Source organism: Phyllopteryx taeniolatus, chromosome 8 (genome assembly GCF_024500385.1).
Source record: "Phyllopteryx taeniolatus isolate TA_2022b chromosome 8, UOR_Ptae_1.2, whole genome shotgun sequence".
Classification (NCBI taxonomy): Eukaryota; Metazoa; Chordata; class Actinopteri; order Syngnathiformes; family Syngnathidae; genus Phyllopteryx; species Phyllopteryx taeniolatus.
Window position 1 is genome coordinate 22,523,043 of NC_084509.1, and position 26,458 is coordinate 22,549,500.

A 26,458-nucleotide genomic window follows, 5' to 3' on the forward strand; every position below is an offset into this window, starting at 1 on the left:
CACCATGACTGTGCCTTCAGTCCTCATTCAAATGGAATTATGAAAATGTCTACAGTATGCTCTTAAAATTGTGATTGTCTTAGGCTTTGGCATTTATTGTTGCTGAAATGGCAAGCTCTTTAAATGATAAGGTTTGAACTCTCTCTGTATTTCTCATTATAAGTAGTCTCTATTAACAGTTTACCATGTTGTACATGCATGTACAGGATTATTCACATACCTAATATTAATGCTTGTCCACAGTTATAGTAATTAATAGTAAACTAGCATAAAGTAATGTTCAGAATATTTGCTTGTATAGTCTGAGCAGGCACGGAAAATGGATGGATGGGTGGATAGTCTGATCAGTTTTTATTACGAATGAACAAACTGTGTACACTACTCAGACACCAGATTCATTGCCCTGTGTTTATGTTTTACAGGTGGGAACAATCGAGGTGTGTTTGCGCTGGGTCTCGTTCAGGGTGAATGGAAAATGTATGTGAAAGGGCTGCTGGACAGGGAGCAACGCAACCTCTACATTATTAATGTCACTGCAAGCGATGGACTATTTGTTTCCCAAGCAACCGTGGAGGTCACAGTGACGGATGCCAATGATAACAAACCCATTTGTGACCAGGTGACTATTAAGATTCTTGTTGGCCACTGTCTTCATTGTTTGGATGCGCTGGATTTGGATGTATCAGAGGACTATAAATTATTTCAGACAGAATGTAGCAAGCTGCTGTCAAAGCTTCATAAATTATTTAATCCAAGGGCTGTGTGTTTGTGAATATATGTCCACAGGCACTCTATACTGCATCTATTCCGGAGAATATTCCAGTGAATAGTGTGCTGCTAAAGGTCGGTGCTACTGATAAAGATGTGGGCATCAGCGCTTGGATCCAGTACTCCTTGCATGGCCTAGGATCCCATGACTTCAGTATTGACCCAGACACCGGTATGAATGGATATACTGTACTTTTTTTTTTAACAACTCTTTTACATTGTCTACAGTATAAAGTACTGTATGTAATGATGTATACAAAATTAAACTCAAAACAACTCGCATTACTAGCTAACATTAGGTAAACAGCAGACCCGCCAATACAAAGGTTGAGACAAAACAATATACTCCTGTTTGAATTTGTTTACACAGGACAGGTTTTATTCCATTGTTAGCTATGCCTCCCTTCTACACTCTATACATTAACAATGATGACGAGGGAGAAAATGATTGTGGGGGTGCACCATAGAAGGGTCTCGCACAGGGTGCCATTCAAAATGGCAACGCCACCGCCAGCAGTATGTCAAATGCTTCAACATCTAAAGCAAAGCAAACCAAATTCACTTATATAGCGCATTTCATAGACAAGGTAACTAAATGCAAAGAGAAAAAAAAGTACAGTGCAGGAAAAATGATTTAAAAGTGGAAATGCTATAAAATGCTCAATCATAGGCATGAGGGGAAAAAAGAGTTTTTAACCTGGTCTTAAAAACATTGGACATGTGGCTGAGTTCACGTTTGTAGTAACTTTATTCTAGTGGTTCGGTTACCAGCCTTTCATAGTGCACACCTCAACACAAAACATCATAACGGTGTTTTCTTCAATCTGTTCACATGCTGTTAATAACTTCATTAACCAGGTGAGATCAAGTCGTCTGTAGCTCTGGACCGAGAGGTGACGCCCAACTACTGGCTGGTTGCCTTAGCAACTGATGGTGGTGGGCGGTGGTGCCGTGCTGTGGTGTGGGTGGAAGTGACAGATGTGAATGACAACCCACCCATCTTTACCCTGCCACACTATACAGCTAGTGTATATGAAGACACTGCCACAAAAGCCCTTCTCACTCGTATCCAAGCCATAGATCCTGATGAAGGTGATGTTTTTAATTTTAATATCAATGAACTCCCATCTTGAATACTGTATGTATGACATCGTTATGCAAAAAAAAAAAAAAAAAAGTGTCTTTTCCTCATTACATGAGAGTATATTATGTTTAAGATTTAAAGTATCCATTCAATGCTCAAACCACTTTCTACCATGGAAGAGGCATCATCTGGCTGCATCAACACATATGAAAGGATCATTTTGTTGTTTGTATGCGGTTTTTATTACTAGCTGTTAAGTTTTTAGAAAATAGCAGGAAATTTGCTTATGAATTAATAAATTATTACAGCCATTTTCAGAACAGAGACTGAATTTGACCAATGTTAACATTATTCTATAATTTTAGCATTTAATCCTCACTCCTCATGTAATCTTGTCTATCACTATTTAAATTGATGTTTGTCATTTTCCAAACTTTTTTTTGGTCAAACATTGTTTTTGGTTTTTTTTCTAAGTGGAAAATGACTTTGAGTTATTTATTTTGTCTGCACAGCTGGTCCAGGACGTACGGTCGTCTACTCCTTGGCAGACTCTGCTGATGGTTCATTCTCTATTGATAAGTCAACAGGGATCATGGTGCTTGAACGAATCCTCGACAGAGAGATTCAGCCATCTTATCAGATAAAAGTCTGCGCATCAGATCAGGGTTCACCTGTGCCCCTCTCTTCATTGGCCAATGTTACAATCACTGTACTGGATATAAATGACAATCCACCAGTGTTTGAGCGTCGAGATCAGTTGGTGACCATCCCAGAAGATGTGGCAGTGGGCACCAAGATTCTCACAGTGTACGCTGCTAGCAAGGACATCGGGACCAATGCTGAGATTACCTACAGTATACGATCAGGAAATGAGCATGGAAAGTTCAGTATCCATTCTCTTTCTGGTGAGTGTGACAGGTATTATTGTTGTTAAATTCACTTACGACACACTGGAGACAATACTCTCATTTATTTGTATGTGTTATACTACATCATAGCGGCACGGTGAACGACTGGTTAGAGCGTCTGCCTCACAGTTCTGAGGACCGGGGTTCAATCCCCGGCCACGCCTGTGTGGAGTTTGCATGTTCTCCCCGTGCCTGCGTGGGTTTTCTCTGGGCACTCCGGTTTCCTCCCACATCCCAAAAACATGCATGGTAGGTTGATTGACAACTCTAAATTGCCCGTGAGTGTGAATGTGAGTGCGAATGGTTGTTTGTTTCTATGTGCCCTGCGATTGGCTGGCAACCAGTTCAGGGTATAGCCCTCCTCCTGCCCGATGATAGCTGGGATAGGCTCCAGCAGCCCGCGACACTAGTGAGGAGAAGCGGCTCAGAAAATCGATGGATGGATGGATACTACATCATATTCACAAGTTTTGCTTTTTCTGCACTCACTTCCCTCTAGGTGCCATTGTAGTTGCCCAGTCACTGGACTATGAAACCTGCAGGGACTACTTCTTAACAGTGGAGGCTCAAGATGGGGGCACGCCTCCACTGAGTGCCATTACTACAGTGAAGATAAATGTGACAGATGTCAATGACAACGCCCCCATGTTCAGCCGTGACCTCTATACCACTGTTGTGTCAGAGGATGCCACCATCGGAGAGTCAGTTGTACAGGTCCTGTATGTTTAGATCAGTTGATGAGTCATTGATTGACCTTTTGGATTGAGACACCATGATTCATCGCGCTCAAACAACATTTATGAACAAGTAACACTGGGTTAAAAAAATGTTTTTGTAAGTTGTATATGGGTGGCACGGCACAACTCCTGCTTGTGTGGAGTTTGCATGTTCTCCCCATGCCTGCTTGGGTTTTCTCCGGGTACTCCGGTTTCTTCCCACATCCCAAAAACATGCAGAGTCGGTTCATTGAAGACTCTAAATTGCCCGTAGGTGTGAATGTGAGTGCAAATGTTTGTTTCTATGTGCCCTGCCATTGGCTGGCGACCAGTTCAGGGTGTACACCGCCTCTCGCCCAGATATAGCTGGGATAGGCTCCAGCACGCCCGCGACCCTAATGAGGATAAGCGCACTCAAGATGAATGAATGGATGAAAGTTGTCTATGTTTTGTCAACTGATTTAGACAATACATTTGTTGTTGACCAGTGTAATGATAGGAAATTGCGGCGAAAGTATGATAAGCAACACATTTTGTTAATATCATGAAATTCACATCCTCTTCAGGATGTGTTGGCTTTTGCATTTATTGTTGCTGCTCATTGTTAGTTGTTAATTTTTGAACTGTGCTGTGTTATCAATCCATCAATCAATCAATAAATCCAAACTTAATTTATATAGCACTTTTCATGCATAGAAAATGCAGCACAAAGTGCTGTACATAATAAACAGAAGAACAGGAACAAAACAGAAAACGTGCTATTTGCACACACATGTATGCATTCAGTACACGCATACACATACACACACACACGCTGTTACATTTGTACATATAAACACATGCAAGCATACATATTTTAGTAATTAAATACAAAAAATAAAGTAAAGTAAGGAAACAAGATAAGGAAGCATAATGTTAGTAATAAAAATGCATATACAGTATATTTTCTACTGTTACAACATACAGGATATTATGGAACCAATGCTTTTTGAAACAATGAATGAAAGAAGTGTTTATAGGTCTCTTGTTAATAACAACTTTGCCACATCATACGGATTTCATAATAATAATAATAATAATAAATAATAATGATAATAATACCATTTTAAAGTGGTCTTTTTCAAAAATAGAAAATAGAAAGTATTGTATCAAGGAATTGAACACACATGTAACTGTTATGAGTAAAGTTTTGATTAAGTCAAGAATTGAATGACTTTTATGATAAGATAATCCTTTATTGATCCCTAGAGTCGAAATTCGAGAAAGGGTAAAAACCAAAGGGTGTCAATCCCTGAAACCTGACACTTGAATCAAGAGAGACTGATATTTGTATTGTTTGTTTGTGTGTGTCTTTTGCAGCTGGTGGCGGAGGATATGGACAGTCAGCTGAATGGGGCCATCCTGTACTCCATTGTGAGTGGGGACCGAGACAACCAGTTCTTCATTGACCCACTCAGCGGGATCGTCAAGGTCAACAAGCATCTGGATCGTGAGACAGTGAGAGCGCAAACACAAACACATACGCATCTGAAATGATAGTGAACAAAACAACGGCCTTTCTTTTTAAGTCATCTCTCTCGCTCCTGTCGTACGATGGGGTAGATATTTAAAAACAAATCCAAATAAATCGTACATTTTTCACCTAAATATTTCCCAACAATTATCAGTAGAACAACACAGAGAAAATGGGGCCCTAATCTGATCTCATATTTCTGGAAGAAAGCTCCTGTAGACAGCCAATGAATTTGGAATGAAAACCAAAGCACATGGCAAATATTCACACCTGACCAGGAAAGCCAGATGCACATTTACCCTGGAAGTCTCACATATGAGCGCAATACATTTGAACATGAATACATACTGCCACCTCCGTCTCCTCACCTCAGTAGTTTTCTCACCTTTCACCATTTTCTGCTTCTTTGTCATCTCCAATTCGTCTGCAGTGCTTGAAAACGTCTGTAACGTTCAGATTTCTATCATAAAGAATTAATGAGTGTGGTCCATGAGCCATCTGAGTGTAGTTGAAGTCGGGTGGGTGGGATCAAAGCTTTAGGCTGATGAAAGGGTTTTAGGGGTTATCACACACTGAGCGGTGGTTTCTGTGGTTGTGTGTTTGCGTGTCTGACAATGTTGTCTTCTTTCTTTCTATGATTGTCTCGAGCATTCCCTCACAGTCTCTCTCTGTCTCTACCTCTCCTAAGGAAGTCAGATGTTTTTTTTCATTAATTTGGGTTGTTATCATATTCCTCACATTGTTTTGCTGTTACATTGGCTTTTCTCCCCATTGTACTTCATTAGTACTTTTTTTTTTCTCAGTGAAGAGAAAAACAAAACAAATACACTGCTGTCTATAGAACAATGCAACATATCAGGGAAACAAACTGTGTGTGTATGTGTGTGTGTGTGTGTGTGTGTAATCAGCATTAGTAAACATTCCCCTATATGATGACAAGGCAATAAATAAGTCACACCATTTTGAAATTGAGCTACTGCGCACCTCACACCCCTGTACTGCTGGGCCAATACCAAGTACAGCATTCATTACCTTTCATTGATGAAGGGAACGGAGGGACAGTGTTGCAATAAAGTCAGGGCTTTGACTAGCCCAGAGTAAAAAAATAAATAAAGAGGCATCCAGAGATTTGATTACTTTTATATTTTCGCTTGTGGAGGCAGTACTTCATCAAGAAGTCGCCATTTTACACTTGTTAGTTTGTGTAGTGGACTGGTGCATGTGGCGCATGCAGTAGTGACTGTTCGTCACCAAGATACCAATGTAGACGTAGATGTAGGACCAGCAGGGGACCAGTGACGCTCTTGAGGTGGTCCAGCACGAGGCGTTCAAAGGACTTCGTGACCACTGATTTCAAGGCGGCAGGCCTGTAGTCATTCATACCCGAGATTGCAGGTTTCTTGGGGACTGGGATGATGGTGGAGCATTTGAAACAGGATGGTACTTCGCACAGTTCCAGAGATCTATTGAAGATCTGTGTGAAGACTGGAGCGAGCTGGTCCACGCAAACTTTGACGCAGGATGGGCACACATGGTCTGGGCCTGCCGCTTTGTTAATCTTTTGTTGTTTGAAGATGCGTCTCACATCCTGTTCGTTGATGGTCAATGCAGAAGTCAGAGGTGTGATGGTGGTCGGTGGTGCGGTTAGGTGGGTGTGGGCGTGAAAGTGTCGTTTTCGAATCTGCAGTAGGTGTTCAAGTCGTCAGCTAGTCTGCTATTGTTCTCAGCTTGGTTAGTGATTGTAATGCATGACAGACTGATTTAGAGTCGTTAGCGCTCAACAGTTTTTCTAAATTTACTGCATAGTTTCTCTTTGCAATGTTAATTTCTTTAGTTAGCTGGTTTCTAGTGCCATTATACAGGGCCCTGTCCCCACTTCGATATGCATCCTCTTTAACCTGGTGAATTTGCTTAAGTTTGGCAGTGAACCACGGTTTGTTGTTATCGAGTGTGGGAAGTGACTTTTTTGGTACGCACACCTCTTTTTTTGTGGATTTTGTGTGAAGCTAGTAATTTCCCCGAAATTATCAGGGACTAATATTGTACATCCTAGCAATGCTTATTGTGCGCTACTCATGACCGTAGATGACTTGATCGGTGGGATGGTCTGTCTCAGTCGTCTCGGGAAGCACGGAGACAGGTTTGGTTGAGGAAGAAAAAAAAGATGCCGAAAAATAAAATAAAAACAAAAGAGACGGGAGAAGAAAAATTGTTGTTCGTCACGCCTCGTTGGGAGAACATGACAGTCTCTCTCCCCGCCTGTTTCCGGGATCCGCTAGCAGGTTCAGAGAACACACATTTGGCTGGGAGCATATCTGGTAGCTCAGCAGCAACTGTTCTGGAGGCTTAGCAGCGGTGATCCACAGAGGTCAGGGAGCCGGGTCTCCATCCCCAAGGCCCGCGGATACCAAGCCGTGCGTTTGACCAAAAGAAAGGGGAGTGGGGAGGGGGCGTCGGCACAGCTGAGCCTCGCCGAGGAAAACAAGAGAGCCGGGAACGAAAGAGGGCTAGACACGAAAGAGACTAGACATGAAAAAAAGGGAGGAGTTGGGAGTCAGAGGTTAAATACCCAGGTGGCGTGTCTAAGAGGACGGAGGACCGGACAAGACCACGCCCATCGACTCGAATTTAGTCAATAAACTTTGCCGTAAAAGTGGTGTAAAAATCATATCTCAATATAAAATACTCCCAACTTTGTACTCTTTACTCATAAATCAAGCATATAGAACAACTATTTAAACTTTAGTCTTGGCAAATCAACTGCTATGGTTCAATCACATTTCATGCTGCTTGGCTTCAAACCAAGACAAACAGTTCTCAAAGTCTCGCAACCGCACCTGTAAAGTTGACACACTGACACAGACATCAAGGCATACATTTGGAATATTTCTGCAGAGTTTGTGAAATATCAACACGGACCTTTTATCTTCAGTTAGAACCAACTTTGAATGGAAGTTCAGGCGTTGCAGTAGTCTCAAACGCCAGTGGGTGGCGCTTTGCGTGCACATTTGAATATTAAGAAAATAGTTCATTGCTGTATTCATCGATCTGTCTGGCTGCTGTCAGTTCAAACGAAGAAAACTACTCTTTGATGAGTGTAAACCAAGATTTCGAGGGGATCTGCTAATTAGGTTAAGGTCCAGTAAGCATCTTCTAGTGGTTGTTTCGCACAGCAGGGCCGCTTGGAAGAAAGCAGGTTATCAAGTTGTGGGGGAGGTTTTGTCAACTTGGTCAGAGTCACTACATGCTGCTCCACAATAAGTAAGTCTTGGGAAGGTTTTTAAGTATGATAAATCGACACGAGATGTTAGCAGTGGCTTTGATCAAAGCTTTGTCAGCACGATCAGAGGAAGACGACATCCATTGAGGGCTCATGTGGGCGTGTTGGGGAGTTGTCGTAGCGTGGTTGAGAGAGGGAAACTGTGATTGACAGAGCGTGTGTGTGTGATTATGATTATGATTTTTGACACCAAAAAGGATAACGACATCTTCATCCTTTTCCCCGAACCCGTTGGTGAACGCCAACGGTGAGGGATGCCATCAAGCTGAAGAAGGGATCCTATCGGGCCTTTTTGGCCTGTGGGACTCCTGAGGCAGCTGATGGGTACCGCCTGGCCAAGTGGAATGCAGCTTTGGTTATCGCTGAAGCAAAAACTCGGGTATGGGAAGAGTTCGGTGAGGCCATGGAGAAAGACTTCCGGTCGGCTTCGAGGAAATTCTGGTCCACCATCCAGCTTCTCAGGCAGGGGAAACAGTGCACCATCAACACTGTATAGTCGGGATGGGGCGCTGCTGACCTCGACTCAGGACGTTGCGAGTCGGTGGGCAGAATACTTCGAAGACCACACCTTCCCATGAGGAAGCAGAGTCTGGGGTCTCTGAGGCAGGCTCTCCTATCGCTGGGGTTGAGGTCACCGAGGTGGTTAAAAAGGTCCTCGGTGGCAAGGCCCCGGGGGTGGATGAGATTCGTCTGGAGTTCCTAAAGGCTCTGGATGTTATGGGGCTGTCCTGGTTGATACGCCTCTGCAACATTGTGTGGACATCGGGGACAGTGCCTCTGGATTGGCAAACTGGGGTGGTTGTCCTCCATTTTAAGAAGGGGGACTGGAGGGTGTGTTCCAACTACACGGGGATCACACTCCTCAGCCTTCCTGGTAAGGTCTATTCAGGGGTGCTGGAGAGGAGGGTCAGTCGGGAAGTCGAATCTCAGATTCAGGAGGCGCAGTGTGGTTTTCGTCCTGGCCGTGGAACAGTGGACCAGCTCTACACCCTCGGCAGGGTCATCGAGGGTGCATGGGAGTTCGTCCAACCAGTCTACATGTGTTTTGTGGACTTGGAGAAGGTGTTCAACCGGGTCCCTCGGGGAGTCCTGTTGAGGGTTGCTTCAGGAGTATGGGGTCCCAAACACCCTGAATACGGGCTGGTCGGTCCCTATACGACCAGTGTCAGAGTTTGGTCCAAATTGCTGGCAGTAAGTCGGACTTCTTTCCGGTGAGGGTTGGACTCCACCGAGGCTTCATTTTGTCACCGATTCTGTTCATAACTTTTATGGGCAGAATTTCTAGGCGCAGCCAAGGTATAGAGTGGGTTCAGTTTGGTGGCCTCAGTATTGCATCTCTGCTTTTTGCAGATGATGTGGTTCTGTTGGCTTTATCAAGCCGTGATCTCCAACGCTCACTGGAGCAGTTCACAGCCGATTGTGATGAGATGAATCTCCAAATCTGAGACCATGGTCCTCAGTCAGAAAAGGGTGGAGTGCCCTCTCCAGGTCGCGGATGAAATCCTGGCCCAAGTGGAGGAGTTCAAGTATCTTGGGGTCTTGTTCACAAGTGAGGGAAAAATGGAACTGGAGATCGACAGGCGGATCGGTGCAGCGTCTGCAGTGATGCAGACTTTGTATCGGTCCCTTGTGGTAAAGAAGGAGCTAAGCTGAAAGGTGAAGCTCTCAATTTACCGGTCGATCTACGTTCCTACCCTCACCTATGGTCACGAGCTGTGGGTCGAAAGAACAAGATCCCGGACACAAGCGGCCGAAATTAGTTTCCTCCGCAGGGTGTCCAGGTTCTCCCTTAGAGAGAGGGTGAGAGGCTCGGTCATCCGGGATGAGCTCAGAGTAGAGACGCTGCTCGTCCACATTGAGAGTAGTCACATGAGGTGTCTCGGGCATCTAATTAGGATGCCACCCAGACGCCTCCCTGGTGAGGTGTTCCGGGCACGTCCCACCAGGACACGCTGGAGAGACTGTTTCCCAGCTGGAAGAGCTGGATGAAGTGGCTGGGGAGAGGGAAGTCTGGGCATCCCTGCTAAAGCTACTGCCCCCCCAACCCAACCCCGGATAAGCGTAAGAAAATGGATGGATATATACAACCCCAATTCCAATGAAGTTGGGACGCTGTGTTAAACATAAATAAAAACAGAATACAATTATTTGCAAATCATGTTCAACCTATATTTAATTGAATACACTACAAAGACAAGATATTTAATGTTCAAACTGATAAACTTGATTGTTCTTAGCAAATAATCATTAACTTAGAATTTTATGGCTGCAACACGCTCCAAAAAAGCTGGGGCAGGGTCATGTTTACCACTGTGATACATCACTTTTTCTTTTAACAACATTCAATAAACGTTTGTGAACTGAGGGCACTAATTGTTGAAGCTTTGTAGGTGGAATTCTTTCCCATTCTTGCTTGATGTACAGCTTCAGCCGTTCAACAGTCCGGGGTCTCTGTTGTCGTATTTTACGCGACATAACGCGCCACACATTTTCAATGGGAGACAGGTCTGTCTAGTACCCGCACTCTTTTACTACGAAGCCACGCTGTTGTAACACGTGCAGAATGTGGTTTGGCATTGTCTTGCTGAAATAAGCAGGGACGTCCATGAAAAAGACGTTGCTTGGATGGCAGTATGTTTCTCCAAAACCTGTATGTAAATTCCAGCATTAATGGTTACCCATGCCATTGGCACTAACACAGCTCCATACCATCACAGATGCTGGCTTTTGAACTTTGCATCCATAACAGTCCGGATGGTTCTTTTCCTCTTTGGCCCGGAAGACACGACGTCCACAATTTCCAAAAACAATTTGAAATTTGGACTCGTCAGACCACAGAACACTTTTCCACTTTGCATCAGTCCATTTTAGATGAGCTCGGGCCCAGAGAAGCCGGCAGCGTTTCTGGGTGTTGTTGATAAATGGCCTTTGCTTTGCATAGTAGAGTTTCAAGTTGCACTTATGGATGTATCGCCGAACTGTATTTACTGACATTTGTTTTCTGATGTGTTCCTGAGTCCATGTGGTGCTATCCTTTACACATTGATGTCGGTTTTTGATGCAGTTCCACCTTTTGATGATATTATGGACCGTAGATGATGAAATCCCTAAATTCATTGCAATTGTACGTTGAGGAACATTGTCCTTAAACTGTTCGACTATTTTCAATACAGGGAAGCTCATTTTATACCCAATCATGGCACCCACCTGTTCCTAATTAGGCTTTTCACCTGTGGGATGTTTCAAACAAGTGTTTGATGAGCATTCATCAACTTTCTCAGTCTTTTTTGCCACCTGCAAAATGCAGCTATAAAATTCTAAGTTAATGATTATTTGCTAAAAACAATAAAGTTTATCAGTTTGAACATTAAATATCTTGTCTTTGTAGTGTATTCAATTAAATATAGGTTGAACATGATTTGCAAATCATTGTATTCTGTTTTTATTTATGTTTAACACGTCCCAAGTTCATTGGAATTGAGGTTGTATGTATATATACGTACTGTATCTGTCCAAAATTGAGGCTAAAAAAACAATATCATGAGAATGTATTATGCTTCAATGGCATCGATTCCACATTCTCTATTTCAACAAGAGCCCAATTGTTGAGAGAGAGAGAGAGAGAGAGAGATTTTCTTTAATCTCACTTTTTTTTTTTTTTTTACCTAATTTATTCCACATCAATTTTGGGTCATACAAACAGAACATTAACAAATTTAACATGGACTTTGTAGTGTTCAGTCTACCGTATTTTCACGACCATAAGGCGCACTTCAAAGTCTTAAATTTTCTCCAAAATGGACGGGGCGCCTAATAATGTGGCGCACCTTATGTGTGCACCGAGTTCCAACATCTATAAATGTTCTTGTGTGATGAGCGCTCCGCTTGACTGACTGGGAGCATTTCCTGCCGACACGCTGCTTATTCAGAGGAAAAGCGGACGTGGCTGAGGACAGCATGCGGACGAAAAGGGGGAAGGGTGTGCGTGACAGAGAAGGCTAAAGACACGCCCCCAGTAGGTATATAGTTACGGTATGTGCATCGGTTTGGCTAAGGATACCCGAAAATGGCACCTACGAAGAGACACGCTTACGAAGCACAGTTTAAACTGCAAGCTATTAGTTACACGGAGGAACATGGGAATCGAGCAGCCGCGAGAGAATTCAAGATCAACGAATCCATGGTTCGCAAGTGGAGGAAGTAGGAAAACGAGCTTCGCCAAGTCAAGAAGACGAAGCTGAGTTTCCGCGGAAACGAGGGGAGGTGGCCCGAGTTTGAAGACCAACTCGTGCAATGGATTAATGAGCAAAGAACAGCCGGGAGAAGCGTCTCTACAGTCACCATTCGACTGAGGGCAATAACGCTTGCAGAAGAAATGAAAATCGAACATTTTAAAGGAGGTCCGTCTTGGTGCTTTCGTTTTATGAAACGGCGCCATCTATCCATCCAGGCAAGGACTACTGTGGCGCAGCAACCTCCGGCGGAGTACAAGGAAAGATTGGCCATCTACCGCTCCTACTGCAGTAAAAAGATAGCCGACAAATACATCCAGCCCAACCACATCACCAACATGGACGAGGTGCCGCTCACTTTTGACATCGCGGTGAACCACACTGTAGAGAAGAAGGGGACCACCACGGTAGCGATACGCACAACAGGGCATGAGAAGTCGGCTTTTACTGTTGTGCTTGGTTGCCATGGTAATGGTCAGCAAATGCCACCTATGGCCAATCAAAAGGGCTGGAAGGACAAGGAGAAAATGAGAGAGTGGCTGAGTGAGGTGCACGTAAAGAGACAGGATGTTTATTTTCCACGCGTCACCGTCCCTGTTGATCTGTGACTCGATGCGCACCCATCTGTGCCCGCTATGAAAAACCAAGTGCAACTAAGACAGGGAGGCAACGCCCGGCGAGTTACGCCACCATATGTGAATGGATTGTGGATGCTTAGGCTAAGGTATCTGCTTTGACTGTTGTCCGAGCTTTCGCGAAAGCCGGCATCATTGCTAAACAGCCCCCCGGCAACGAAACTGACTCGGACAATGACGAGAGGGAACCTGGCGTGTTTGATGGAGAACTTGCCCATCTGTTCATTTCGGATACAGAAGAGGAGGACTTTGATGGATATGTGGATGAGGATTGATCAAAAAATAAGGTGAATACATTGTTAAATACTTAAATAAAGTACAACTGAACTCAGTTTTGCTCCCGCTGCCTTTTTATAAACATTGTTTTAGCGTGCATGCATGCTACCGTATGTTTTAAGCTAGCGTATGTTTTACCATGCCTGCGCCCAATAATACGGTGCGCCTTACGTATGTGTTCAATACAGAAATAGACCCCGTAACTGAGACTGCGCCTTTTAATACGGTGCGCCCTATGGTCGTGAAAATACGGTTATTTAGAAGTTACATGGAAAGGAGGTTTGTGTGTCTTTCATTTTCTTCTCATTCCCAAAGGTAAGTTTTAATGATGTATGGTATGATCTGTTATTATTGTTAAGGTCATTGTTCAGGTCAATAGCACATTTGGAAGTATATTTAGTGAGAAAAATGGTGACGTGTTCAATACTTATTTCAGCCACTGTATTTCAAAGCTCGTGCATCATAAATGTGAAAATGCATGCTGCACTTGTAAATGTACTGTTATTTTTCAATCAAAATACCTTTTTTGTGTTGTTTATATTTTTATATAGTTGGGAAGCATTGTTTAGATATTTGAGCTATCATAAAAGCAAAAAAATAAAATAAAAAACAGTATCAGTGAAAGTCCTGCTTGAAATGCCTTGTTTCACAAAATGCTTTTTCTCCCTTTTTTTTTTCTTGGAACCTATGTTCAACTGCTGTTTACTAACGAAAGGTAAAAGGTAGAAATGTACTTTTTTACCAGATGAAAGAAGAGCGTTAAATCTTTTGGTTGGTTCTATGTTTCTATACCTATAGAACAGAATTTTCTGTCGGCATTTAAACATTAGTCAAAATTGTCAAAACATTTCTGGTAAATTTCTGAAAAATGGCTGGCATTAAGTGAGAAAAAAATGAGGGAATACTAATAATATGTTCAATGAATTTATTTATCCAATGATTCAAAGTGTTTGATGCCCACTGTTCACATATTAATGAATGGAATACAATACATACATACTGACATTCACCACACATCCACAGAGCTCAGAATCTGTCTGCCTGTGCCCTGATCAAATTCACCAAAATCACGCTAGAACAGCTTGGACCACTATTTAGACATGGTCTCAACAGGCATGTTTAAACACACTGTCTGCCACCAAATCACACCGCTGGCCACATCGTCAGGGGCACACCCACGCTGTGCTGCAATGCCCACCTGTTGCAGAGTGGTCTGCCATATTGGCAAACGCACGTAGCGAGCCTCGTGCTTTTAATGAAACTCAGGATATGCTTGCTTTTGCGCCCTGTAACCGTCTACAAAAGTAGAGCCCTTAAAGTCGCTGCTTTTTAGTGGAGGATGTTGTAATAATTTTCTGTGACATTGTCCAGTTAATAGCCCAGTTTCCATTACTGATAGTAAATCATGTTCAATGCAGTTCTTTAAAAATAATTCTTGCCACCTAGGTTCCTGGCTACTCACTGGCCGTCAGAGCTCTGGATAGTGGAATCCCACCTCTGTCCTCCACTGTTATGGTCAAGATTGACATCTCTGACATCAATGACAACCCGCCTACCTTCTCACCCGCCAACCTCACCACTGTCATCCAGGTAAATGTCATGTTGACATACAAATAGGTACAAGGTGCTTTTATTGTCTATTCGTCAATATGCGTAACACATACAGAGGATTGAAATTACGGTACTCAAGGGCCTGCGGTGCTACAAAAGAATCTAAATAAAACTATGGTATGGACAGTATGAAAAGGATTAATTAAATGTACAAATATCAAAGATCAGGTGACGTGTGCAACATAGTCAAGGTCAGAGAGCCAAGGCAAATAAGACATACGTATATAAATGAGATGACAAAACCCCTGCTGCTTAAAGTGCGACCCTCGGTCTGCTGTGTGTGTGTGTGCGCGTGTATTGATGTGGGTGTGTGTGCATGTTTGTGGGTCATCAGAATTCAGATGGGCAGAGGACAGAAGAGGTAGAGGGGGCAGAGCGGGCAGACTCTGACTGAAGAGGCTGCATGATGGATGGGTGGCATCCCCCGCTATGCGGAGGGCTTTGCGAGTGAGGCGGGTGCTGTAAATGTCCTGCAGGGAGGGAAGAGAGGTTCCAGTGATCTTCTCAGCTGCCATCCCTAGGCGATGGAGAGTCTTGCTGCAGGATGCGGTGCATGCTCCATACCACACAGTGATGCAGTTGGTCAAGATGCTCTCTATGGTCCCTCTGTAGAACGAGCACATGATGGGGGTAGGGGCTCTGGCTCTTCTCAGCTTGCGCAGGAAGTAGAGACGCTGGTGAGCTTTCTTGGCCAGTGATGATGTGTCGCTGGTCCATGAGAGGTCCTCGGTGATGTGCACTCCCAGGAACTTGGTGCTGCAAACTCTCTCCACCGCAGCACCGTTAATGTTCAGGGGAGCATGCTGGGAGTGCACTCTCCTGAAATCCACAACAATCTCCTTGGTTTTCTCCACATTTAGGGAGAGAGTGTTGTCCGTGGACCACCCAGCCAGGTGGCTCATCTCACTCTTGTAGTCTGTCTCGTCCCCGTTGCTGATGAGACCCAACACAGTTGTGTCGTCTGCAAACTTGATGAAGAGGTTGGAGCTGTAAGTTGGTGTGCAGTCATAGGTCAGCAGGGTGAAGAGGAGGGGGGTCAACACAGAACTTTGAAGGGCCCCCGTGTTCAGAGTTATGGTGCTGGATGTGTTGCTGCCGACCCGTACTGCCTGCCGTGTCCCTGCCAGAAAGTCCAGCAGTCAGTTGCATATTGAAGTGTTGAGCACCAGCTGGTCCAGTTTGTAAATCAGTTGTTGAGGTATGATGGTATTGAATGTTGAGCTGAAGTCTGACATATGAGTCCTTTGAGTCCAGGTGGATGAGGGCAGAGTGGAGGGTGGTGGAGACGGCGTCATCGGTTGACCGGTTGGACCAATACTCAAACTGGAAGGAGTCCAAGGAGGGGGGGGAGGACTTGATGTGGTGCATGACTAGCTGCTCGAAGCACTTCATCATGGGAATGACCTCTGGGAGCGAGCGCTACCAGACGGCAGTCATTGAGGCAGCAGGTAGATGACTTATTTGGGACCGGGATGATGGTGGTGGCTTTGGGAACAACACCATGCCTCAAGGTGGTGTTAAATGATGATGCAGTTAAATTCAATGCAGTTTTTTACCAGGGAATTTTAGAGCACTTCATGCTTCCTTCTGCTGACAAGTTTTATCAAGATGTTGCTTTTGCTTTTACCTGCCCACATTGCCAAAACTATACCAAAAGCTGTGTGAATGACCACAATATTACCGTTTTTGATTGGCCAGCAAACTTGCCTGACCTGAACAGTATTGCCATGAGGTTGATATGAGACACCTGACCCAATAACGCAGACAAGCTGAAGTCTGCTGTCGGAACAACCTGGGTTTCGATAACACCTCAGCAGTGCTACAGGCTGATTGCCTCGATGCCACATTCTGATTCACACTCAAATTCACACCTATGGGCAATTTAGAGTTTTCAAATAACCTACCATGCATGTTTTGGAGATGTGGGAGGAAACTGGAGTACCTGGAGAAAACCCACGCAGGCACTGGGAGGACATGCAAACTCCACGCAGGCGAGGCCGGATTGGAATCCGGGTCCTCAGAACTGTGAGGCAGTGTGCTAACCAGTCGACCACCGTGCTTGCCTGCTACAGAATTCATGCAGAAGGAGCTCCAACCAAAGTACTGCATATCTGTGAACATTTTTCAGATGGCCAACATTTCTGGACTAAATATTTATATGGGTTCTTATATAATACATTATTTTATATTTTTTGCGTTGGTTCTGTGAGGTTTTCATAACTGTAAGCAATAATTATCAAAATTATGACATAAAATCTATAAATATTTCACGGTATGAATTTCTATGTGATGATGTGTTTCACTTTTTGAATTGAATAACTTAAATTGAGTTTCCCTTGACATTGTAATTTATTGAAATGCACCTGTAGTGTTGGTTATGCTATAGCAACTAAAAAGGAATTACATTAAATTTAGCAACATTCTACCACTCAGAATCAACATGTGAGAAGAGATTACTATCCAATTTGGCAGATCCAATTAACAGTTTGTTGACTCCCCTAGGAAAACAAGCCAATTGGCACCAGCATCATCCAGCTGTCCATTATCGACCTGGACTCATCCCATAACGGCCCGCCATTTGACTTCCACATCTTGTCTGGAAATGAGGCTGGAGAATTTGAGCTGGAGCAAGACGGAACACTTGTGGCCAATCAGGTGTTCAGGAGAGACCTCGCGACCAAATATGTTGTTCATATACAGGTACAGTCAACTTCCTTTAGAATGACCATAAATAATAAGAATTGTAATGTATTCTTGTATTCTTCTTATTATAGTGAGCAAGTTTTTGGTTTCACTTCAGATTGCAAGGAAATACAAAATAACTATCATAGTTTCTTCTGCCAGATGCTGCAGTGGGGAAATGATGGATATAACCTGATTTATTGCGTAGTGTTGTGTTGTTACACTCTATCAAGATGTCTGAAGATGAAGACATCCTTAAAAATATGGAAGATTATTAACAAAAAGCAATAAACCATTGTTCATTGTTTCTTTGACTGTGGCTGGTGTGTGAGTGGCTGAGCGTGGTATGTCAAAAGGCTTGAAACAGATGGAAACAGAAGGTATATTTTAGATGCTTTGGCTTGAGAAAGGCCGGACTAAGCAACATTTTTAAACACACATATGTCTTCTTATACATCTGGAAATAGACTAGCAACCAGAAAAAAGATTAGTGGGTGTATTTTGTATTGCAGTAGGGAGGAGGTGTAAACAGCACCAAATTATCTGCAGGTGTTGATGTGAGGCACAGGGGAAACAAAACAGCACAACTCCAGGGCAGACGCACAGAGGAATAAACACCCGGAGAAAACAAACCATATCACACTGAAATAAAGCAGGCACTTTTTTAAGCAAATACTGAAAAGGCTTTATCCTGAAATGACTGAATCTGAGGTCACTAATGGTGTAGTGGTACAGTTGCCTGACTTTGGTGTGAGCAGCGTGGGTTCAGTTCCCACTCTGTGACAGTGTAAAATTGAGTGCGAATGGTTGTCCGTGCCCAGGGTGTAGTCCGCCTTTCGCCCCAAGTCAGCTGGGATAGGCTTCAGTGCCCCGTGACCCTCAACAGGATAAGCGGTATTGAGAATGGATGGATGAGTTACCCTTGAGTTATAGGTGGAAATACTTTGGAAGGTTGTAAGTAGGGCCCGACCGATTTAATTGGCCTTTTCAAATCGGCAAAAATCACATGTTGCTGAGTTTTGCCTTTTTTCCCCACACATAAACATATTACAACATAGATAATTACAGTTAAAAAAATAAAAACATTTAAAGAAATCAACCAAAATCGGGATAAAATCTGCCAACGTTTGCCAGTGTTTCTCTCTGTTTTAAAGTTAATCAAATACTACAGAACAAAGTATTGCGAAACAGTCAAATGTTCTGCCTGCAGTTCATATTGTTATTGTTGTAAGCATTAAGGGACCAAAAATAGGAAAAAAGTGATTTTATTCATTATATATTTTAAAATTAATTGGCTGATTCATTGGTCATCTGAATTTTATTCTGCCAAACATCGGAATCGGCCTCAAAAAATCCATATTGGGTGAGCCCTAGTTATAATGTTACTCGATCAATGTTTTATAAAAAAATTTTAATCTATTAAGAGAAAAAATATATGTTAAAAATGCACTCGGCAGCACCTTCATTGAGTACAATTGGGTAATGTAATAATATTCAAAAGGGTACATTTTCAAAGACATTCTGGCAGTCCACGAGATGTATAATTGAATCAGTATTTTATTTTTCATTGAGCCACGGCACCTATTTTAACTTGGAAAAATCTCATGGCACACCACCAAACAAAATGCCACGAAAAGTAAGAATGGTGAAGTAATGATTATCCTGTCTAAATTTACTCAGTGTAAAATCTGGCCCTGTTTAATTGAACACAAAGCTGACATCATTGTTTTTTTGGGCCTTGTGCCGTCGAATAGAAGAGCATTGAATTGTTCTGTCTGTCACTTTGCATCACTGGCGTAGATGTATAGACAAAGATGCATTTGTAAATAGCAAATAATAATTTTCAAACAAATGAAGTGAAATTGGATCATTTCCCGCGGTCCCCCTGATGGTCTCTCGCAGCCTAGTTGGGAATCACTGCTTGAAGTCTGCGTACCAGCATCTAATCTTTTCGCCCTTCTCCTTGTATTAGGTGACCGACTCTGGGAGGCCTCGCTTGTCCTCTTCCTCCATGCTGACAGTCAGGGTGATCGAAGAGAGCCTGCACAGGCCTGTAGCCCTGCCACTCGAGGTTCATATTGTCACCATGGAGGATGAATTTCCCGGCGGTGTCATTGGAAAGTTGCACGCCACAGATGCTGACCCCTATGATGCATTGACCTTTGGCCACGCCCCGCCAGCCCATCGCAGTCTCTTCAAGATTAGCCCTCGTGACGGAAAGATCATTGCTCTGGGAGGTTTGGATGCTGGCAGATACTCCCTTAACGCCAGTGTTAGCGATGGCCGCTTTGCCGTCCCTGTGCCTGTCAGTGTGCATGTTGAGCAGGCCACCCCTGAGATGCTGCGTGAGGCTGTCACCGTTCGCTTTGAGAGCGTAGCGCCGCAAGACTTTGTCGCCTCGCACCTGAAGAGCGTGCTGAAGGTGTTGCAACAAGCAGCCACCTCTCAGAAACGGGACGCTCTGCACCTGCTCAGTCTGCAGCCAGTTGGTGGGACTAAACAGCTGGACATGCTTGTTGCTGTGGAAACAGCTGAGGGCGGGTACTACAAGGCAGCTTACCTCACTCAGAAACTTAGCGCTTCCAGGCGGCGGCTCGAGGAGGTCCTTAAAGTGTCGGCCATCTTGGATAAGAACTGCTCAGGGCTGGATTGTCGTGGGGCGCAGTGTGAACAAAACATCATCTTGGATTCACACAACCTGGCAACGTACAGCACACCGCGAGTCAGTTTTGTCTCACCGCGCTTCCATCGGACATCACGCTGCACATGCACTGGTAAGCAGTTTGGGAGTTACTAATTACATGTAATGGGATGATGTAATTTAATTACAAAAATGTATTGTAATTGTAATCCATTACATTACTGGGATGAAATTTGTAATTAGATTACAGTTGCTTTTGGAAATTTCCATTACAATTTTAGTTACATTTGAAAATAGCCACAAAAGCTATTTTTTTTTTTTCATATCACTTCCTCACTCTGGTCATGTGCCATTCTGCTGTAGTCTCAAACATGACATGTTTTTCCAAATATGACCTCAAAGCACCACCCTGTGGTGCAAACTATTAGTTCGTCTGAGATTTTGAAAAGGTTACACTCATAGTTACACTTGTTGAATGCATTAAATATAAATATATATATATATTATTTAACGGCTTCATCTTTGTAATTTAGGATTTTTTTATGTACCATTCACTTATCTGGGTTGCAATATGAAGCGATGTCTTAATACACATTTGTCAGTAGGTCAACATTGTATGGTTTCACATATTGTACACATATATTGCGAGAAACACATTTTTCAGGTATTTTCATCATGTTTTGTCATCAGTTGTATAAAGAACAAATATGTGGTTCATTCCAAAATAATTATTGATGGTTTTAATCCAGTTTTAAGAGGAAACATCCAAGGGATGCATTCATTCAAAATTAAATTAATTAACAAAAGTAATCAAAATGTAATCACAATGTAATTCGTTATATTACTTTGACAAAGTAATTGAAATAGGTGCACTGCTATTAAATTTCCAAGAGGGTAACTTGTCATCGTAACCAACTACATTATCTTCTGAACACTGCTGCAAAGGAGGAATATTGTAAATTCCCAGTATGGAACAAGAGCATATAACATTGATTCATTCATCCTCTGCACCGCTTATCCTCACGCGGGTCGCGGGTGTGCTGGAGCCTATCACAACTATCTTCGGGTACACCCTGAACTGGTCGCCAGCCAATCGCAGGGCACATACAAACAAACAACCATTAACACTCACATTCACACCTACCAGTAAGCACAAGCTGCACAATACATGAATGAATTGAATGTTGACTAAATCTTGTATTTCCTTTTTGTTGTTCCCTGTGTTTGTTGTTAGATATCAACTGTGCTGTACTGTCAGAGCAATGTGAAGACCAGCCGTGTCCAGCGGACATGCAATGTGTTTCAGTGGATGTCAACAGAGGGCGCTATGCATGTCAATGTCCACCGGGCAAACTTGGAGAGTGTGCAGGTGTCTTGTCAGAAACATTATTTTCACAAGTTTCTTGTTTCCTCTTACATAATGTAATAACGCACTTTTGGACTCATGTCCGTGCATGCGTGTGTGTTTGTGTGTGTGTTTAGGCCATTCATCATTGAGTTTCTCAGGTAACAGCTACATAAAATACCATCTTTCTGAGCGACTCCAAACAGAGCTGAAGCTCAGTCTGAGGATCAGAACATTGCAGACTAGAGGAATCATCATGTACACGCATAGTGAGCCTTGCACAATGCTTAAGGTACATTGTCTCCTCTCTCATTTTGTAAAATGTTTCATTCTTAAAGGTGTCTTTGTTTAACCAAAATACCATTGGCAGAGTCCAGGATTATTTAGGGTGCATTCATCCACAGGACAAGCCATAGTTACAGTCACAGACAATATGTTTCTATGCACGTGTGAGCAGCTGGACGAGGGAAAGCTGTGGTTCCAGCTCAGCTGTGCACCTGGCATCGGAGGTGGTGACAGTCCCGACATGTTAGGGATCTCTGGCCGCCGGATCAACGATGGCAGCTGGCACACGGTGGCAATGGAGCTCAACCGCAACTTCAGCAGTCTCTCTCTGGACGACAGCTATGTTGAAAGGCGCCATGGACAAGCCTACATGCAACCCCTTGCTTCAGACAGAACCATCTACTTTGGAGCACTGGTCAGTGCTTTTTTTTTTGTTTGCTTCTTAATCAGTATCAATATTTTAGAGCTACTCAGGATCCACTTTAATGCTTTGTCAAATGCAGTCCACTGCACTGTCCTCGAATATGTCCTCTTAATAACAAATTATCTGTTAATTCACCAAGCACATATTGACCCAAACACAGGTTTTCCTATATCATGATGTGGTAGTGGATCAGGTCAAGGCGATCTGGTTAAGGTATTTATTTTTTCACAGAAAACAAACAACCATTCGCACTCACATTCACACGTACGGGCAATTTAGAGTCTTCAATAACGTAAATTTGTTTTTGTTTCTGTTATAGAAAATACATCCTTTAACTTTCTATTATTACGTCAAAATATTAAACAGTGAACTAACTTTAAAAAAAAAGAAAAAGAAATAAAATAACCTCCACATTGCAGACTGCCTACCAGAACAGATTAACGTTATTTGGGATTAATCAAAGGCACTTTAAATGGTGATAGGTGTGTGCTAAATTCCATTTAACATGATTTTGAATGTGATTGGTTAATTCTGAACATAGCCACATCCCAAGTTATAATAGGGTGTGCACACTTGTGCAACCACATTAACTTAGTGGTTTATTTCTACTTCACCTCCCGAAAATATATTTATTTTTCAATTGAGTTGTACAGGTTGTAGGTCACACTCATAGTTTTTGGTTTTGAAATGATTTCTCTTGGTTTCATTCTTTTGCATTAAAAAAATAATCCTGGCATTTGAACCAGGGTGTGTCGACCTTTTATATCCGCTGTACACACACACGCACATTCACGCACACACGCGTATATACTGTACATATATAGATAATTTCATGAATTTCAACACAAAATGTTCTAATTGTTATCTGTTCATATTTAAAGATCCTCATCTAAATATTTCTTACTTGTGGTGTGTAGTCCACAAACTAATTTGCTTTAGTAACTGGCACTACATTTGCAAATGCAGTGTGCATCGCAGTAGAACATGATGTTACGAAACCCACTTTGATTGGCTAATTTCTGAGTGGTTGACTATCCATAAAAAAGCCAACATTCAAGGGCTCTGACAGGTACTCTAGTGTCATGTTTTGCAGAAAGAGAAGGACTCGTGTCGGTGGAAGTCTGGATATCCCACGGATATCTTTGTCTTGAGTTATTGTCCTAACACTTGCCCACAATGACGCCAGGTGCAGCAGCCCACTTCTCGCAGCCTCATTGACACCCAAAAGGACCCGAAATTGCTTGAAGGCTTCCAAGGTTGCCTGGACTCGGTCATGCTGAACAACAATGAGCTGCCTCTGCAGAACAAACGTTCACACTATGCTGAGGTGGTGGGACTGACAGAGCTGAAGTTGGGTTGCATCCTCTACCCTGACGCCTGTCTGCAGCAGCCATGTCGCAATGGAGGAAGCTGCATGAGCCTGCCCTCTGGTGGTGAGTGACAGCATCTGCAAAAAGTACAAACAAAAATCCATTGCGCAAACATGACACAAGCAACCCAGTATTCATTTTGGCTGGCCTCAATATTTGATTGAAAGCAAGACCCACCCTCTATACACAACACAGTCTACAGTAATACACTCCATCTCAGACCGGTTTAATACTGAAACAGACGTGTTTTTCTGTGTGTGTAGAGCCAACTTTTGTAATCCCGATGAAGTGAAATGGGGGAATTATATTACTGCCGTCCAATGAGAATAGCATCTTTCTATGTGTTTTGACTGCAAGCTACAGTACGACCTCAAATCAGCCGAATTTAAGCATAACACTAAGCGGAGAAAAAGAAACAAACCAGGATTCCCTCAGTAGCGGCCAGCAAAGAAGGAAATCTGAAAAAAATTATACAAACAATTGGCGGTTTATCCTATGGTCAAAGTTTTGTATTGCACTACAATGTATATCATTATATTTCACAGCCCAATTTCAAACCCATTTTACAACATTAGACCTAAAAATAAATTACCTACAGATGATTTGAATAGCAAAAATGTTCCCAAAGGTGTGTGGGAAAATGCAGCAACGACTCCCCAACCCCACAAAGCTTTTCACATTTAAGATGTGTCAACATTGTGCCCTTGCACCTAGATGGCACAAGATGGCGCCAAAGCCCTGCCTAATAGAAAAGTAGGACTTTACTTTCCTCTAGATTTGTTATTACAGCCTAACCACAAATGAAGGTGCTATTCACTAGACAGCAATGATATAATTCCCCCCTTTTACTTCATCATGGCTACAAAAGCTAGCTCTATGCAAATGCCTCACAGAAAGAAAAATAATTATTTGTAATATATTGATCTGAGACGGCGTGTGGCCGACTGTCCATGGGGCACTATTTTATTTTATTTTTTTATATAAGACAGGCCTCTAGCTCCATCTTGTGGCGTCTTAGGGGCGTTCACAAGAGCACAAAAACAGTGAATGAGAGATTTGTTCAGCAAATTTCGGAGGCAGGATGTGTTCTCCAAAAATAAAAATAAAACTAAACTAAGAATAGGTGAATTCAAGAGTGCCGTGAAGAGGCGGGGGAACACTGTACTCTCTCACCTCCTTCCACTTTCCAAAAACAGTTACTTTAATTGAACACTAAATTGCCCAATGACATAGATTTGAAGCAAGATTTGAACCATTTTAAAACAAATAGCAATAATAGGACAAACAACTGATCGCTTCATAACAATGCTCTTTATTCATGCAGTGATGAGAACACCTTGGTGATAATTGTAGCTTCCCGCTGTACTGATTTACGCTGTGAAAAGTTAGTGTCTCGAATGTGCTGTAAAAATGTATAGATTTCCTTTGTGTAGGCAATGTATTTTTTAAAGGACTTTCTTGTGTTTTGCATGCATTTGCATGTACTTTCTTAATATTGTTATTGTGTGTGTGCCCACGTTTTCCCCAAAGACAGGGTTTGTTTTTTCATTGAACCTCTTCATTGTTTACTAGGGGTTGTACAGACTAGTCGACTAGTAAACTTTACTATTTCACGATTACATTTAGAGCCTGACGTTGACTAGTCACTAATCACATGTTTTGGCAGAGCCATCAGCAGCATGATATGAGTAGTGAATAAAATTTGTCCATCACCTTAAATTGTGTCACCTTAAATTTAAAGTGTCTTCTATTTCTGAATGTGCAGCTCTGGTAATTGAGGGACAACCAGTAAAGGGAAAAAGAAAAGACTCAAGCAGGATTTTGAACAATTCTTTGGCCCACACTATCAAAGTGGTAGGAGAGTGGGGAATTATTCCCCCACACGTAAAGGTCTGTGATTATTTGCAACCACTGCAAATTCCCACTCTCATGAACTCGCTGCTGTGGTGGGCCCAGTTACGACAATATTCCCTATTTGGTCAAGTTGTGCAAAACGAGAGGATTTCTTTCCCAAGCCCACACTGATGCGCTTGAATGTAACGTGTATCTTAAGCATACATTTGGTATATGAGCTGTCCATTGTTGGTGAATGTAGATGCATTTCCTCCTTCTGTTATTTAAAAAACAAAAAATTATATTACTATACTGCAAAAAAGGTCAATGGTATCATCAGCAACTAGTCAATGTCATGTCAACATTCATCTCATTTGTGTTGAGTTAAAAAAAAAAGGGAAAAAAATGAAGTCGTGCAACCCCTAAATTCTTAATTGTATGTTTTCTTGTCTGCCAGGATTCTCATGCAGCTGTAACCCGATGTACACTGGAGGGCGCTGTGAGATAGAGATAACAGCGTGTGTACCAAATCCATGTAAGAACGGGGGCATGTGTAAGGCTATTGGTAACGCATTCCTCTGTGGCTGTAGAAGAGGCTTCATTGGTCTAACGTGAGTATCATTCTAATCAATAAGCTCGAAATGGTAAAATCCTTCAAGGGTTTATTCTAGGGCTGCAATGATTACCGTAATTTCCCGTGTATAATGCGCACCCATGTATAATACGCACCCCCAAAGATGACCTCAAAATTCTGGAAAACCCTTCTACCTATGTACAATGCATTTTTACAATGCATGATTTTTCTTCTACCCATATGATTAAAACATGAAGTATTATCTATATTTTGTTAGGTTT

At 42.7% G+C, this 26,458-nt stretch overlaps 1 protein-coding gene across 5 annotated transcripts in view; it reads left to right on the top strand.

The window, feature by feature from the left end:
- Window positions 1–26,458, top strand: part of fat3a (FAT atypical cadherin 3a) — a 182,270-nt gene that overhangs the window by 142,045 nt on the left and 13,767 nt on the right. For all 5 annotated transcript variants that reach the window (XM_061781961.1, XM_061781962.1, XM_061781964.1 and 2 more), the window contains 14 exons: window positions 423–619; window positions 787–940; window positions 1,627–1,860; window positions 2,365–2,757; window positions 3,260–3,474; window positions 4,836–4,973; window positions 14,859–15,002; window positions 17,526–17,723; window positions 19,678–20,479; window positions 21,581–21,715; window positions 21,829–21,983; window positions 22,149–22,391; window positions 23,587–23,833; window positions 26,061–26,214. In XM_061781961.1, the coding sequence (XP_061637945.1) occupies window positions 423–619; window positions 787–940; window positions 1,627–1,860; window positions 2,365–2,757; window positions 3,260–3,474; window positions 4,836–4,973; window positions 14,859–15,002; window positions 17,526–17,723; window positions 19,678–20,479; window positions 21,581–21,715; window positions 21,829–21,983; window positions 22,149–22,391; window positions 23,587–23,833; window positions 26,061–26,214 (3,409 nt within the window). The remainder of the gene's footprint in view (window positions 1–422; window positions 620–786; window positions 941–1,626; window positions 1,861–2,364; window positions 2,758–3,259; window positions 3,475–4,835; window positions 4,974–14,858; window positions 15,003–17,525; window positions 17,724–19,677; window positions 20,480–21,580; window positions 21,716–21,828; window positions 21,984–22,148; window positions 22,392–23,586; window positions 23,834–26,060; window positions 26,215–26,458) is intronic.